Source organism: Symsagittifera roscoffensis, chromosome 2, assembly GCF_963678635.1.
Source record: "Symsagittifera roscoffensis chromosome 2, txSymRosc1.1, whole genome shotgun sequence".
Taxonomy (NCBI): Eukaryota; Metazoa; Xenacoelomorpha; order Acoela; family Convolutidae; genus Symsagittifera; species Symsagittifera roscoffensis.
In genome coordinates, this window is record NC_087063.1 from 36769283 (window position 1) to 36783816 (window position 14534).

The window sequence follows — 14534 nt, forward strand, 5'->3', positions numbered from 1 at the left end:
GAAAGCAAAAAAGAGATTCTAATTCCTTCTATGAAGCTCAGTTGGGCTTGTGTTAAGCCTAAATCAGCTTCAGAACATTTCTAGAGCTGAAAAACAGCAAACTTCAAGCTTTTGCACCTAAAAACAGCAAAATTGAGAGTCATAATTAGAGAACAGATTGGCAACGCCGATGAGTAACTGACAGGAGCCCGAAGAAAAGTTGCAACTGAACGTACCCTGACAGCACGCCACCATATGATTGAGAATTTCAAGTTCTATTAATTTTTTTTATATCCAAGTTTTTTTGAAAGAACCCATATCTCGAAAACCAAGATGATTTGAGCAACCAAACTTGGACACCAGATTTGCAACCACTGAGGGTACGCTGACAGCACCCCACAATTGGGTTGAAAAGTTTCTAGTTCGGTTAGTTTTTCATTCAAATTTTTGAAAAATAACTTAAACATATCTTAAAAAGCACCAAATCTCGAAAATCAAAACGATTTGAGCAGTTATATTTGGACGCCAGCTTTGCAACCCCTGACTATTCCATGACAATACCCCACTATAAGTTTCAGAAATTCAAGTTCGGTTAGTTTTTTTCTATCTCGTAAATTTTTTTGAAAAAAAAATCATAAAAAACGCTTTGAGCAGTCATGCTAGTAAGCCATATTTGCAACTCCTGAGTGTACCCTGGCACCATCCCATTATGGGGTTGAGAACTTCAAATTCGGTCAGTTTTTTATAACTAAGTTTTCTGAAAACAAATTGAAACCATCATAAAAAACACCATATCTCGAAAACAAAAAGATTTGAGCAGTCATATTTTGACGCCAGCTTTGCAACCCCTGAGCGTAGCCTGACATCAGCCCACTATAGGGTTGAGAACTTAATTAAATAAATTTTGAAAACAAAAAATTTACGTTGTGAATAAAGGAGAAAAAAAAAGTTAAAGCATTCACGTTCCAACAGATTTGACTCCAACGTCGACTTGAGTAAACAATTCAAACCTTGCAATGTTTTGGCCTTTTAGCAGACCAACATAACGACTTCATAGACATAAGCCAAAAAATTTAAAACATTACAATATACGAAATAGCTTAAATATGCAAAAATTCTTTCGTGAAATATGCAAAAAGTACTACGTTAAGAAAGCTTAAACATGTCGACATAGAGACTTCTTAAACATGTGTCCAGTGAAACGCCAACTAAATAACCTATAGACAATAAACTGATCAAAACCTTTGGCGAAAAAAGTCAACTACAGCCAATCACAGACAACTGGGGGAAAACACTTTTGAATCTATTGCTTTTCACTAAAAGCCTTTGACAGCTCTTCGTTCAAAACCGATCAGAAAAAATCTTCAGATTACAACTTAGAAATAATAAGTGAGTAATTTCCAGAAAACTTTGGATTTTCATTTAAAAAAACTGCAGCTAAATTTCAAACCATTCGAATCGTTTTCACCTTATCGACTTACATTGAAATTTCTCGAGCCATACGAGAATAAAAATGCTTAATTTCTTGAGGCTACCTCCAATTTGAGACTACAAAAAACTAAACAAAAGCTTAAAAAGCCTGGCATCTACTTCAAATCTTTTTCGCTTTAACAGAAACTTTTGGAGGACACAAAAATTAACAACCTTGGGAATTACATTTAAACTGAATTGATTAGAATTAAATTTACAAAAATGAAATTAGTTTTCGAAAAACTGTTAAAACGCTAGTAAATCAGCAAAATGCGAGCAAGTAAAGCGACAAAAATAAGGCCGAATTCAAACTGCCGACAAAAAACATCTATTTTCTGCTGCAATTTTTTGCAATTTCAGTTGCATCAGGTACAGTGATTAGGAAACACAAATGGATGTCAAACACAGTGATGACTTAATTTGCCTAGCATGAAGTGATGACTTAATTTGCCTAGCATGACTAAATTCTAGCATCCTGTGTGTAAAATCATTTACGGTCAAAAGTCTAGTACCCTGTTGAAAACTGTAAGAATATTGCAAAGATAAAGACTTTCCCATGAAACAAAAATATCAACAAGATATAAATGTCAGAACATCGCTCAGTGCTCGATTTCAGGGGACTTGCTAATCGCAAAGTTAAACACCTTACCAAAGTTAAACACCTTACCACTTCGAAATACGTTAATTACCACCAGTTATAAACATGTGTGTCAAATTGGATGAATTTATCAACTTCTTACAGTTTTCTTCGTTAACAATTGGTAGCAACCGCAATGCATCGTACTGGCAAAATATAGTACTACAAGACAACTCAACCGAATCACTGTTTGCCCCGATTCCGATCATATTGCACAGCTCGGAGTAGAAATGGTCATATCTCGGCAGTTGGTAGAAAAATAGTCGTTCAATTCCCTTGAAGAACAACCGGTTATAAAAATGGAATCTTTCAGTCATCAGCAAGAACTTCACTTCGCCTTTGCGGAATTTTTTCATTCTATCTCTAGCTTTTTTGTACGTGTCATATTCAGAAATGGGAACGAAATCATACTTATTACGCCTCAAATGGTTTCTTACTTTGACAAAGTCGTAATAATCTGGTATGTAAATGACTATTTTGCATTTATGAAGCTCACGAAATTCCTTCAAAATGTGATTGCAGAAAAAACCAAATCGTTCATTATCCTGCTCAGAGCAAGAACTTGCAGCAAATCTTCTGAACACATGGACAATTTGACTAACAACGCGATTTAGCTGACCTTTACCCACGTTGCTTATTTTTTCTTCAACAATTCCCGAAATGTTATGGCAGAATTTGGAGCTAATCGAGTTAAACTCAGGTGCCTTAAATCTCGAAGTAATTATGTTTTGCCGAAAATATTTCATTTGCTCGTCAAGACACCATTCGTGAACACGAGCAAAATTAGCTTCGTGCGCTTCCGTAGGTTTTTTGTTAATAATTTCGAAAATTGAAATTACATGGGACCAATTCTGCATCATCAACACATCTGCCTGATCAAGGTACAAAACTTGAATGCTTGAAAGAAAATCTTTGTCTCCGTGTTTGTCTTTTATATCTCCCACAATTTGAAATAGACCAAGGGGCGATGCGACGATTATATCAGAGCGATAAAAGTGAGAGTAGAGACGTATCTGCACAGGAGATACACTCAGCCCAAATTTAAAATCCTCGTCAGTATTTCCATACATCATATCCAGATAGTCTTGCGCTCTGTACTCGCTGATAGGTTCATGGCCATCCGGTCCATAATCTATCTCAAAACGCTTTTTCTTGGTGATTTTATGCTTTTTACTATCTTCAAATAAGCGGAAGAAAACTTTAATAATATTGTATGCAGAGTTCCTGAAGGGTGTCAAAATTAAGCATGAAGGCCTGGTTATACATTGATCCCTATAGTCATCAGGTTGGTATTCAATCTGCTGTTCGCTCGCTCTCTTCAATTCCCTGTTATTCTGCAAGACAATTGTACGCGATTTTAAAACATGATTCAATATGTGGAGACTAACGACCCTTTGTATTTCTTGCAGATTGTTTGAAGTAATCAATGAGCTCCGAAAATCCGAATAATCTACGAGCACTTTCATTATACGGTTTTGCAACCCAGTTAGATCCCCAAAATTTCCAGTAAACATTTTTTTAAGACGCGGCAAAAGTGATTGACTATTGAAATTTTTCTTTTGGTGGTCCTCATCTCCATTGATGACTGCTTTATTAGAAACGGTTTTCACTTGATCTGTTTCAAATGCAGTTAACGAACCTCGGAAGAACTTTCGATACAGGGCATCTTCCTTGTATATTTCTCTACTTCTAAGTTCAGCTAAACAATCTGCTTCATTCTTGTCAATATCGGCGACATCATCCTCTACTGTTGATGTTTTGTCAATCTTTTGTTTCTTCGCTGAATCTTCATCAGGATTCTTTTTTCGCTTTCCAGATGCAGAAATTAACATTTTCAATCAAAAAAAAAACATCAAAAAATAAAGAAATATAATTTGAAACGAAGTGGGCAGTATACGTTCAAATAAAATGTTTCTTAATGAAAAACAATGAAAGAATTAATTTGGAGGGAACCGGTTTCATCTATAACAATCGTCCCCTTATGTCACATATGAGGTTAAGAAGAATAGGCCCTATAACCATTGGCTCAAGGACACTATCATTTGTGTTTTTGCACCTCATTCTGTAGGAGCCAATTCGGCTCGCTTAAGACATGGGACTACAAAATCGTGTTACAACTTAAAGGCCACTACCAAAATACACCCCCACCACTCTAGAAATAAGAACGTCCCCATGGCTAGGTCCCCATGGCTAAATACCTAAAACACTCGAACGCCGTTAAAAACAGGGTTAGAAACTCAAGTATACCATTAGTTTTTATAGGACAGTGGAACTTTGATCCATTTCAGATGGATCAAGCTAAGACCCGCCTTATCTCAACAATACTCACACGTAGACATGAATCTAGGCTCGTAAATAATTCAACTAAGATAATTCTGGAAGTTTAAGTAATTAGCTTTAACTCAATTATTAAATAGTTTCAGATACTTGAAATGTTTACCGGGGTAGCAATGGTTGCCCCGCGATAAAATGTCCGACAGAAGATATCACTTGCTCAAGACATCATCTTCAAAAAAGCTCCTGATTGCGGATTCTCAAGCACGCCATCTTGATTTTCCAAATTTCAATATCTTGTCCCTACCTGGGGCCCGAAAAAGTTTTCGTCATCGGAATCCCTCATCGTAGTGAGAACCGAGCTCGATCTGCAAAAATAAACGAATTCCTAAGAAAGATAAAAGGAACTTGGAAGTTTAGAGGAATGAGTTAAAAAATCCACAGCTCATATCATTTGAAAACTGACGAAGTGCACCTCAGTGAAGAAGGTCTGAAGGGCATTAAAAGTATTCTCAAGAATAAAATCTTATACGATAAACATTCGAACATCTGCAATACAGAAGGACATCTGGTATATTACGAGTGTCGTTTCAAGAACTGTCAGTGCCCCTATTAACGTAAGTAGAAATAGTGAACCGCAGGCCTCCCCTTTTCGGGAACCACCAGGTTTGTCTATTTCTTCTTTTTCCCCTGAGTGAGCCACAGGCCTCCCCTTTTCGGGAACCACGAGGTTTAACTGTTTTTCTATCCATAGTATAAGCAAAAATGGGCAAAAACTGCAAAACATGTAAAAGAGGCTTTGCCGGCAACGAGAAAACATACACTTGTGTCGCATGCAACGCTCAAATGCATTTGGAACCAACTTGTGTTGGGTTGTCTCTAGTGGCCATAAATGGAATAAAAGAACTAGGGCCGAATGTCATTTTGCTTTGTAATACTTGTGTGCAAAATAATGAACGAGACAACTTTATAAGATGCAAAACCCTGGCCAACATAGACGAGAAGCTCTCAAACATTGATGTAACTGAAAGCCTTAAAAGCATGGAAAGAAGACTTACCGATTTAGTAGATCAAAAAATTGGAAATGCAATGAAAACGACATGCGATAAAGTGGAAAAAACTTATAGTGCCGTTGTAGCTGCTGAAACCACCACCCGGATAAATCAAGCTCAAACCCCTCAACATGCTGCCAGATCTAACTCTGATCACAACAAAAATCAAAGTTTTAGGATACAAGGGGTCAAAGAGGACCCTGAGAAAACAAAAGGAGAAAACCTTGTCCCAACAAATGACGAACTAAACGAAATACTAGACATAATTGGAGTGAAGCCGAAAATAATAGAACTAAAACGACTGGGAAAATTTGATCGTAATCGAATGAAGCCAAGAACACTGCTGGTAACTGTACCTAGCGAACATGAAGCACGACTAGTACTAGCAAAAAGCCGAGAAAAGCGAGAACAATTGGTCGAAAAAGAGGTCTACCTGCTACCAGCATTGACCAAAGAGAGTGCAATTAAAGAGAACGAAATCCTTAAGAAACGAAGACAACTACTAGATGAAGGCGTTCCTCGCGAAAAGCTGAAAATAAGGAATTTAGAATTGTTCAATGATGGTGTGAAAGTAACTATTGACACTGAAGTTCAGGAACCCCAGCATTGACTAGGATTCCTCAACATTCTGCAACTAAATACTAGAAGCCTAATCAACATAGATAGAAGAACTAAGCTAGCAAATGCAATTGCAGTTGGAAATTTTAATGTCATATGCTTAAGCGAAACTTGGCTTAACGAGAATATTCAATCATCAGAGCTTTTTCTAAGTGAATATAACATCTATAGATCTGATAGAGCTATTGTGAGTGGTAAAAACTGTCACGGAGGCAGCCTAATAGCTGTCAAGAATAGTCTAATTACCGAGGACTTATCCACCAAACATGACATTCCTGATTCATGTGTGCTATGTAGTATAAAACTTCATCAAACTGAAATGATAATTGGCTCATTCTACAATCCGCCAAAAAACAGTAATTACAGATACAAAGTGCATGAATTTGAACAACTGATCAAAGCCATTCCTAAAAACAAACCGCTTCTCTTATGTGGGGATTTAAATTTCCCAGAAACAAACTGGAACACCCTCACCAGTACTGACGAGGAAGAAAACCAAATACTGCAAATTTTTGAAAATGGACTCTTTAGGCAGGCGATAGATTTCCCAACATGTGTGAAGAACATACTAGACGTAGCCTTTTATCGGAATTGCTATACAAGTGCCGAACAAGATTTTAACGTTTCCAAAATTTATGACTGCTCAGATCACAATGCCATAATATTGTCTATTGAATGCACGGTATCAGAGCCGAAACCATACTTGGAAAATTTTAGAAGTTTTGGAAATGCCGATTTTGAAGGAATAAACAATTTTATAAACGAGAACCCATTTGAACCAGTATGCCACACAAACATTAACAAAATGCATGATGAGTACACCCAATATTTGGATGAAATCATTAAGAGTTTTGTGCCTCTCAGAACAAGACATAGGAAATCACTTCCACCTTGGATAACAAGTAGCACTTCAAATTTGATCAAAAAATTACAAACAAAACGGCAATCATGTATACTCAAACCGACCAACTACAGAAGACAACAAGTTAAACTGTTTGAAAATTTAGTAACTGAATCATCGGAATTGGACAGGAAAAACTACCAAGAGGAATTGTTTAGAACACGGAACACTAATGTAATTTTTAAACACCTAAAGAACTTGAATAAACATACAAGTCTTCCTAAGTTACTCATAAAAGATGAAGTTGAAAGCACAAATCCAAACGAACAAGTCAACATGCTAGACGACTTCTTTCATTCAGTTTTTAATCCTAAAGAAAGTTTTAGTATTAGAGATATTCAATTTGAAAATACCTTGTTCACGAATTTTGATATATCGAAAAAGACAGTAAGTGAGATTTTATCAACTCTGGACGCAACAATGGGTTGCCACCTAGCTTTTTTCAGAAAACGAACCGCAATATATGCAAACCGATGAACAAACTTTTGAGAAACGTAAAACGCCTACGAAAAATACCTGATTCATGGAAAACAGCTGCAGTTACTCCTGTTCACAAAAAAGGTGACCGAAAAATGGTGAACAACTATCGACCAGTATCGCTATTAAATATTGACAGCAAAGTCCTTGAAAAATGTATATACAAAGACCTGTACCCTTACTTTGCCTGGTATTTGACGAAACATCAACACGGTTTTACTAAAGGTAGATCAGTTTTGACAAACATGCTCTCTTTCCTGAAAGAAATATATGAAGCGCTTGACAATGACTCTAACGCAGAAATTGTAGCATTCTACACTGACTTTGCAAAAGCCTTTGATAAAGTTCCGCATTTTGATCTACTTAAGAAAGTTGCACTTATAGGAATAGGAGGCTGCATGTTAGAGGTACTCTATGACTATTTGAAAAACAGGAAACAGTTTGTACGAGTAGACAATATCAGCTCAAAAGTTTTAGAAGTCACTAGTGGTGTTCCCCAAGGATCACTTTTAGGACCACTGCTCTTTTGCATTTTTATTAACGACCTACCTGAAGTACTCAAATTCTCTGAACCATATATTTTTGCGGATGATCTTAAACTACTTTCCATCAAAAAAACATCAATTGAAATTCAAGAAGATATGGACAAAATTCAGCAGTGGGTAACTGAAAACAAAATGGAATTAGCACTAGATAAATGTGCAAAAGTAAGTTTTAGGGGCGGAGACGCTAACTTTATGCTTTTTGGTGTAGTGCTTGGAACATCGATGGTTGTGAAAGATCTGGGAATTTTTGTGTCGGGCGATTTAAGTTGGAAGGTACACATTGAAACAAGATTAAAGAAGGCAAACCAAGTACTGTACCTCCTGAGAAGAAACCTATCAGCAAAGATAAATACGTTTGTAAATTTAGGCCTGTATAAGTCACTAATACTCCCAGTGTTATTATACGGACTCTCATGTACACATATATCGAGGGGGGATCAATTGCAGTTGGAGCGATTTCAAAAGAAAGTAATCCGATGGATCACTGGAAATAAAACGGGAGTGTACATCAACGAACTACGCTTGCTAAACATTTTACCCCTGCCCATGTTCATCCAGCTAAATAACATCTTACTTCTTGCCAGTCTTGATTCTAATGAACGAAATGAAATAGTTTTAAACAGGCGAACCACACGGGCTAGAAATACAGAAATTTTTGAGATGCGAAAAGTGAGAACGGAAAAAGCGAGAAACGAATTTGTTTTCAGAACCAGTAGCATTGTAAATCGATTAGAACCATATATTTATTTTGATAAACGAATCGGCCTCAAGACGAGAATTTTAATCACGATGTGGAAATTTGTAAACGAGAGATTTTCAGAAATGACAACGTGCACGTGGCAATTATTCTGTGATTGTATCACGTGCAGAAACAAGTGGACATTGTTTTAGAGAAGACGCCGGGACCAAGAATCCCAACAGCAGTGCTGTGAATCCCCAACAACAACAACAACAACAACAATTAGTTTGTTCAACAAAAGACTTCAATTACCCGGTTAGGGAATAAATCAACAATGAATATAGTAATTTAGTTTAGGTAATCACTTGTTTTTGAGCCATGTGCTAGCATCATCTGAGTATATGTCTCGGGTTTAGTGAAAAAGTCAATTAACATGGGCCTTTCGTCATGCGACGGTACGTGCACAAGTTGGATAGGACCGTACCAACGCTATATAAAAATTTTGAGAATGCTTTAAAATTGTAAATTCAAACAAACGTTTTCGCACATTTTTGTGCATCTTCAGGTTTTGAAAATTCTAAACTATCTGTACAAAATGATCAAAGATCATAAAAAGTGTCATACACATCATTATTTCAAAATTTGTAAGAATTCAACCAATCAAAACTTTACAAATATCACTGAAATTATGTAACAACTATTATGTAACATTTTTAAGCATTTTGTCCCAAATTTTTGAGAGTTTTCATACTTTTTGTTTTCAAAATTTCGTTTTGTCGCTAACTTTTAAGCTAACGTGTAAGTTGTTTCAAAATTTTGTTGTTTTAGCCAGAATTTTTCGATTCTGGAACTATAGCTTTAGTGTCAGCTCCCTTCTTCTAAACTCGTCGCTTGTGTTAATTGCCGGTCTCTCTTTCCTAATGTGCAGCGCCTCTAATGTAAGTAACTTGATGCTCCCAGTGTTATTATACGGACTCTCATGTACACATATATCGAGGGGGGATCAATTGCAGTTGGAGCGATTTCAAAAGAAAGTAATCCGATGGATCACTGGAAATAAAACGGGAGTGTACATCAACGAACTACGCTTGCTAAACATTTTACCCCTGCCCATGTTCATCCAGCTAAATAACATCTTACTTCTTGCCAGTCTTGATTCTAATGAACGAAATGAAATAGTTTTAAACAGGCGAACCACACGGGCTAGAAATACAGAAATTTTTGAGATGCGAAAAGTGAGAACGGAAAAAGCGAGAAACGAATTTGTTTTCAGAACCAGTAGCATTGTAAATCGATTAGAAACATATATTTATTTTGATAAACGAATCGGCCTCAAGACGAGAATTTTAATCACGATGTGGAAATTTGTAAACGAGAGATTTTCAGAAATGACAACGTGCACGTGGCAATTATTCTGTGATTGTATCACGTGCAGAAACAAGTGGACATTGTTTTAGAGAAGACGCCGGGACCAAGAATCCCAACAGCAGTGCTGTGAATCCCCAACAACAACAACAACAACAACAATTAGTTTGTTCAACAAAAGACTTCAATTACCCGGTTAGGGAATAAATCAACAATGAATATAGTAATTTAGTTTAGGTAATCACTTGTTTTTGAGCCATGTGCTAGCATCATCTGAGTATATGTCTCGGGTTTAGTGAAAAAGTCAATTAACATGGGCCTTTCGTCATGCGACGGTACGTGCACAAGTTGGATAGGACCGTACCAACGCTATATAAAAATTTTGAGAATGCTTTAAAATTGTAAATTCAAACAAACGTTTTCGCACATTTTTGTGCATCTTCAGGTTTTGAAAATTCTAAACTATCTGTACAAAATGATCAAAGATCATAAAAAGTGTCATACACATCATTATTTCAAAATTTGTTTTAGCCAGAATTTTTCGATTCTGGAACTATAGCTTTAGTGTCAGCTCCCTTCTTCTAAACTCGTCGCTTGTGTTAATTGCCGGTCTCTCTTTCCTAATGTGCAGCGCCTCTAATGTAAGTAACTTGATGCTGCTGGACGCCTGTCGATTATTTTCCATTTAATTTCAGACTTACCACTCTCACTACCAAACTGCCTTATATGCTGTCCAACTGGGGTATCCTCTTTTCTTGTGGTGAGATGTCGGACCGTCTGGCCAACAAAGATGGATATGCACCCTCAACATTCAAGTCTGTACACCACTTTTGATTTCATAAGAAATTTGAAATGATAATTCAAACGTTTTCGAACATTTTGTGCATCATCAGGATTAAAATTTTTTACAATACTTACAAAACGATCAAAGATCTGAAAAATGAGAAGCCTGTCTAAAAGGGCTCTAAAACTTTTAAACCAATCAAATTTGAACAACTGTAATTACATAATATGATTACGTAATCATGAATAACTTTTTCGTGTAAATTTCTGAGATTTTTTTAGTTTTTTGTTCTTTCATGGTTATAAAATTTCGATTTGGGAATATTTTTTGATTCTGACATGTCAGTTTTTTAACTTTTAGCCATGTTTTACATAGACTATAATTTTGGTGTTAACTCCCGGCTCCTGAATTCATCGCGTGTGTTGATCTTCGGCATCTACCTCCAAATATGCAAGGCCTCTAGTGTCAGTAGCTTATGGGTGTTGGCTGTTTGGTCTATAATCTCTGACTTCAGCTCAGCAGTACCGCCTACCTCCTTATTACATTCTAACAAGTGTTGTCCTACTGGGGAGTTCCCTTTGCGGTGTTCATCGACCCTCGTGGCTAAATGTCGTACTGTCTGGCCGACATAGGTGGAGTTACATCCACTACATATAAGCTTGTACACCACTTTGGATCTCAGTTCACGAGCAAAGGAAGTTTTGAAGGATGGCAAGCATTTTTCAATTTTCTTGTTGTAAAAATCATTTGTGCCCCGGATAATAGCCGAACCTTTGCAGCTAATTGAGATGGATTGCCTCGATATTGCATTGTAAGAAGGGGGGTGAGTCTTTCAACCATTTTTCATTTCCCGGTTCTGATGCCTTCACCTCTAAATTTTTCTTTCCCTCAATGATTTTGTTAAAAATTTCAAACACTACCCTGTCAGACCAATTTTTTGGATATTGATTTTCAATCCATTGCTTCCGATTTGGTTCCAATGCCTGGTCAAAATATTCCCATGTTGAGGTACTTCTGAAAACCAATAACGTTTCTTTTATACTGCAACGGTTCGCAGCCTCTGAAATTTAGAATGGTGCCGGTTTCAGTGGGTTTTTGGTACCAACCACATGTGACCTTTTGCTCAATCCACGTTGACATTTAAGTCCAAAAAGGCCAAATTACCGTTACTATCAAGTTCTTCTATGGTGAACTGCAAGTTCGGATGCAACTTATTGGCAGCCTCGAAAATTAACCCAGGATCGCCCTTGACCGTTCTAACTATGTCGTCCACATATCTTATATAAACTTTAACACCATTCACAGTCCGATCTGCTTCCTGTTGTTTTTTGCAAGTCATGCAATACCAAATTGTTTCAGCGATGTCTGCGTATTCGGAATTCGGATTCCGATATGTTACCACGCCCTAAGTGGTGCCCATTCAAACAAGCTTTGCATTCTACCCCTTTTGTCCGATATGTCACCTTTTTCTGACATCTAGGGCACACTTCCTTGTTACCCTCACTTAGCAAAGTCAATTTTGAGACTTCTTTCTATAATGCAGGTTCGTATTCTTTGAGCCACAAATTGGCCAATATTACTGCAAGGGAGGCGCCCATTGCTAAACCGTCTTTTTGTACATAGCACAAACCATTGCATTTAAAGTGTATTTTACTCACTGCCAAATTCAGTAGTTTTTTCAAAGTCTTGCGAGATGTTTCCGGAGGGTTGACTTGCTCATATAATCTCCTCAGGACTATTTCAAGCGCTTCCTTGAGCGGCACATTAGTGTGCAAACTCTTTACATCAAGGGAGATTATACTCTCGTCAGAGTTTAACTCAGTTTTCTCCAAGATCTCCCTGGCCATTTGAGTGTTCGTTTCTATGTTTGACCCCTCAATTTCATCAAAGTAATTTGCCAATCTTTTATTTAGGTTGTCATATGAGCTACCAGGTAAAAAAAAGGACGGGACGAAGTGGTGTGCCTTGTTTGTGTACTTTTGCTAATCCATTTAGCCTAGCCGGCTGCGCTCCCGTTGATCTCAACCTATTATACATCGCTTCGGTAATCTCGTCCTTCTTTTTCATGTCGAGTAATTCTTTGTTTATGTCTTTTTCAAATTTCATAATCACGCTGTCTGTCAGATTCTACCTCTAACTAAATTGTTCTGCCTGTAATGAATCTTTCAGTTTTTTCTCATATGTCTCCTTTTCCATTACACAAAAACCCACCTCCCTATCAAACGGCACTGCCAGAAGAACGTTGTCCTTCAATTACTTTTTGGCTTTTTCAACAACTTTGTCAGAGGGGGTCTGTTTCACATTCTTAGCATATCTCTTTGCAGCTGCTTCAACCTCACATAATTTTTCTCCGGGTACTCTATTTATCTTCAGTTCAGACAAAAAACTATCCATGTCAGCAAGGAAGTGAATTTTATTGAATTTGTCTCGTACCGGATGTTTTGGTCCAAAACTTAAGACTTCCCGCACCAAAGCGGCAAAATCACTTCATCTAAAATTCTAACTGACCTTTCATCCAAGTTTTTTAATGGTCTATCCTGTCTTTCCCAAAGTTTTTCAAGCTTTCTCTTGAGTCGGCTTATCAGGTTATTGACAATACACCTTGCTTGCTGGTTCAGATAGAATTTAACCGAAGGCCACCACTTTTAATCTATACCCCTTCTCACTACCTCTCTTGCTTTTACTAGGTTACCCGATGCCTTGACCCTATCCGCATTTGCCTGGCTTATCTCAGATCTCAAGAGTCTCAGTTGGAAGCTTTGCACCGCTTGATTCGAAACAACACCGTTATCGGGCACGCGAAACCGTAAAAAGTCTGGTATAATGTCGTTATGGAGACATTTTCTCATCTCAGAAAGTTAATTCTCAGAAAACTGCTATTAATTTTATAAAAAACTTTTAAATAATCTAATACAAGTTTCCAAGTGAGTTTTATTTTCAGGACCAATTTAAGGAGTGGTGGTGGCAGCAAAATTGCGGTCATCTGTTCTTTGCAGGCCACGAGCACTTAAACTCATGTGGCACTCAGCAAAAAAAAACTGTCACAACAAAATCTTACCAATTATTGGTCATTCGGTTCCGGCTGGAGGTCCCCAGCCAACACCTCCGCTCTCCGCGCCCTTGCCCTGCGGCGCCCCTGCGATGGTTTCTTGGTCTGGGCCCGTATCCTTGAGAAATTGCCTGGCAGGTGGTCTCGATAGAACAGCAGCACCCGTAGTGACTTCAACTCCAATTCACTTGACTGGTGCAGTTGAAAACATTCACTGAGGACCGCAGGATTCTGTCTCTTCCTTCTAGAGATAAGGCTACCAATTTTTTTTATGACGATTATCTCTGTCTTCCGCAGATCCTCAAAAATATCGGGAGTGCCCGTTCTCCTGCAGTAGACAATGCCACTAATTTGTCTTCGCTTTGATTGTAAATACGCCAGTAGTTCATCAAGTGGGCAGGGCGTATAATTTTTTGTGCGATGTGATTGTTCAGCACGTCGTGCCAGATAAAATTCTGCTTACTGGCCAGAGGTTGCAGTTCCAATAACACTCGTAAATCCTTCCCCCTGTTCAAGGTATTGGGGTTCAAAGAAAGGCCGGGGACTGCGTAGACCTTCTGCTGCGTCTCTCTCCGTTCCTCTTGCTCAAGATCTTTCAGGCTGTGATAAAGGGAGCTGGCAACTACAATCATCGAAACTTTAACTCAAACACTACTGTCATTATGACCAAAAAATGGTAATAAAATTCTGTACAAATAGAGAAA

At 37.7% G+C, this 14534-nt stretch overlaps 2 protein-coding genes across 2 annotated transcripts in view; both read right to left on the reverse strand.

The window, feature by feature from the left end:
* Positions 1-14534, reverse strand: part of LOC134839805 (ovarian-specific serine/threonine-protein kinase Lok-like) — a 135739-nt gene that overhangs the window by 79513 nt on the left and 41692 nt on the right. The window lies entirely within an intron of this gene.
* On the reverse strand, positions 2113-3959 carry LOC134839018 (U3 small nucleolar RNA-associated protein 25 homolog). Its single transcript, XM_063854408.1, has one exon. It carries the CDS (start codon positions 3916-3918, stop codon positions 2131-2133), a length of 1788 nt encoding a protein of 595 aa, XP_063710478.1. The 5' UTR covers positions 3919-3959; the 3' UTR covers positions 2113-2130.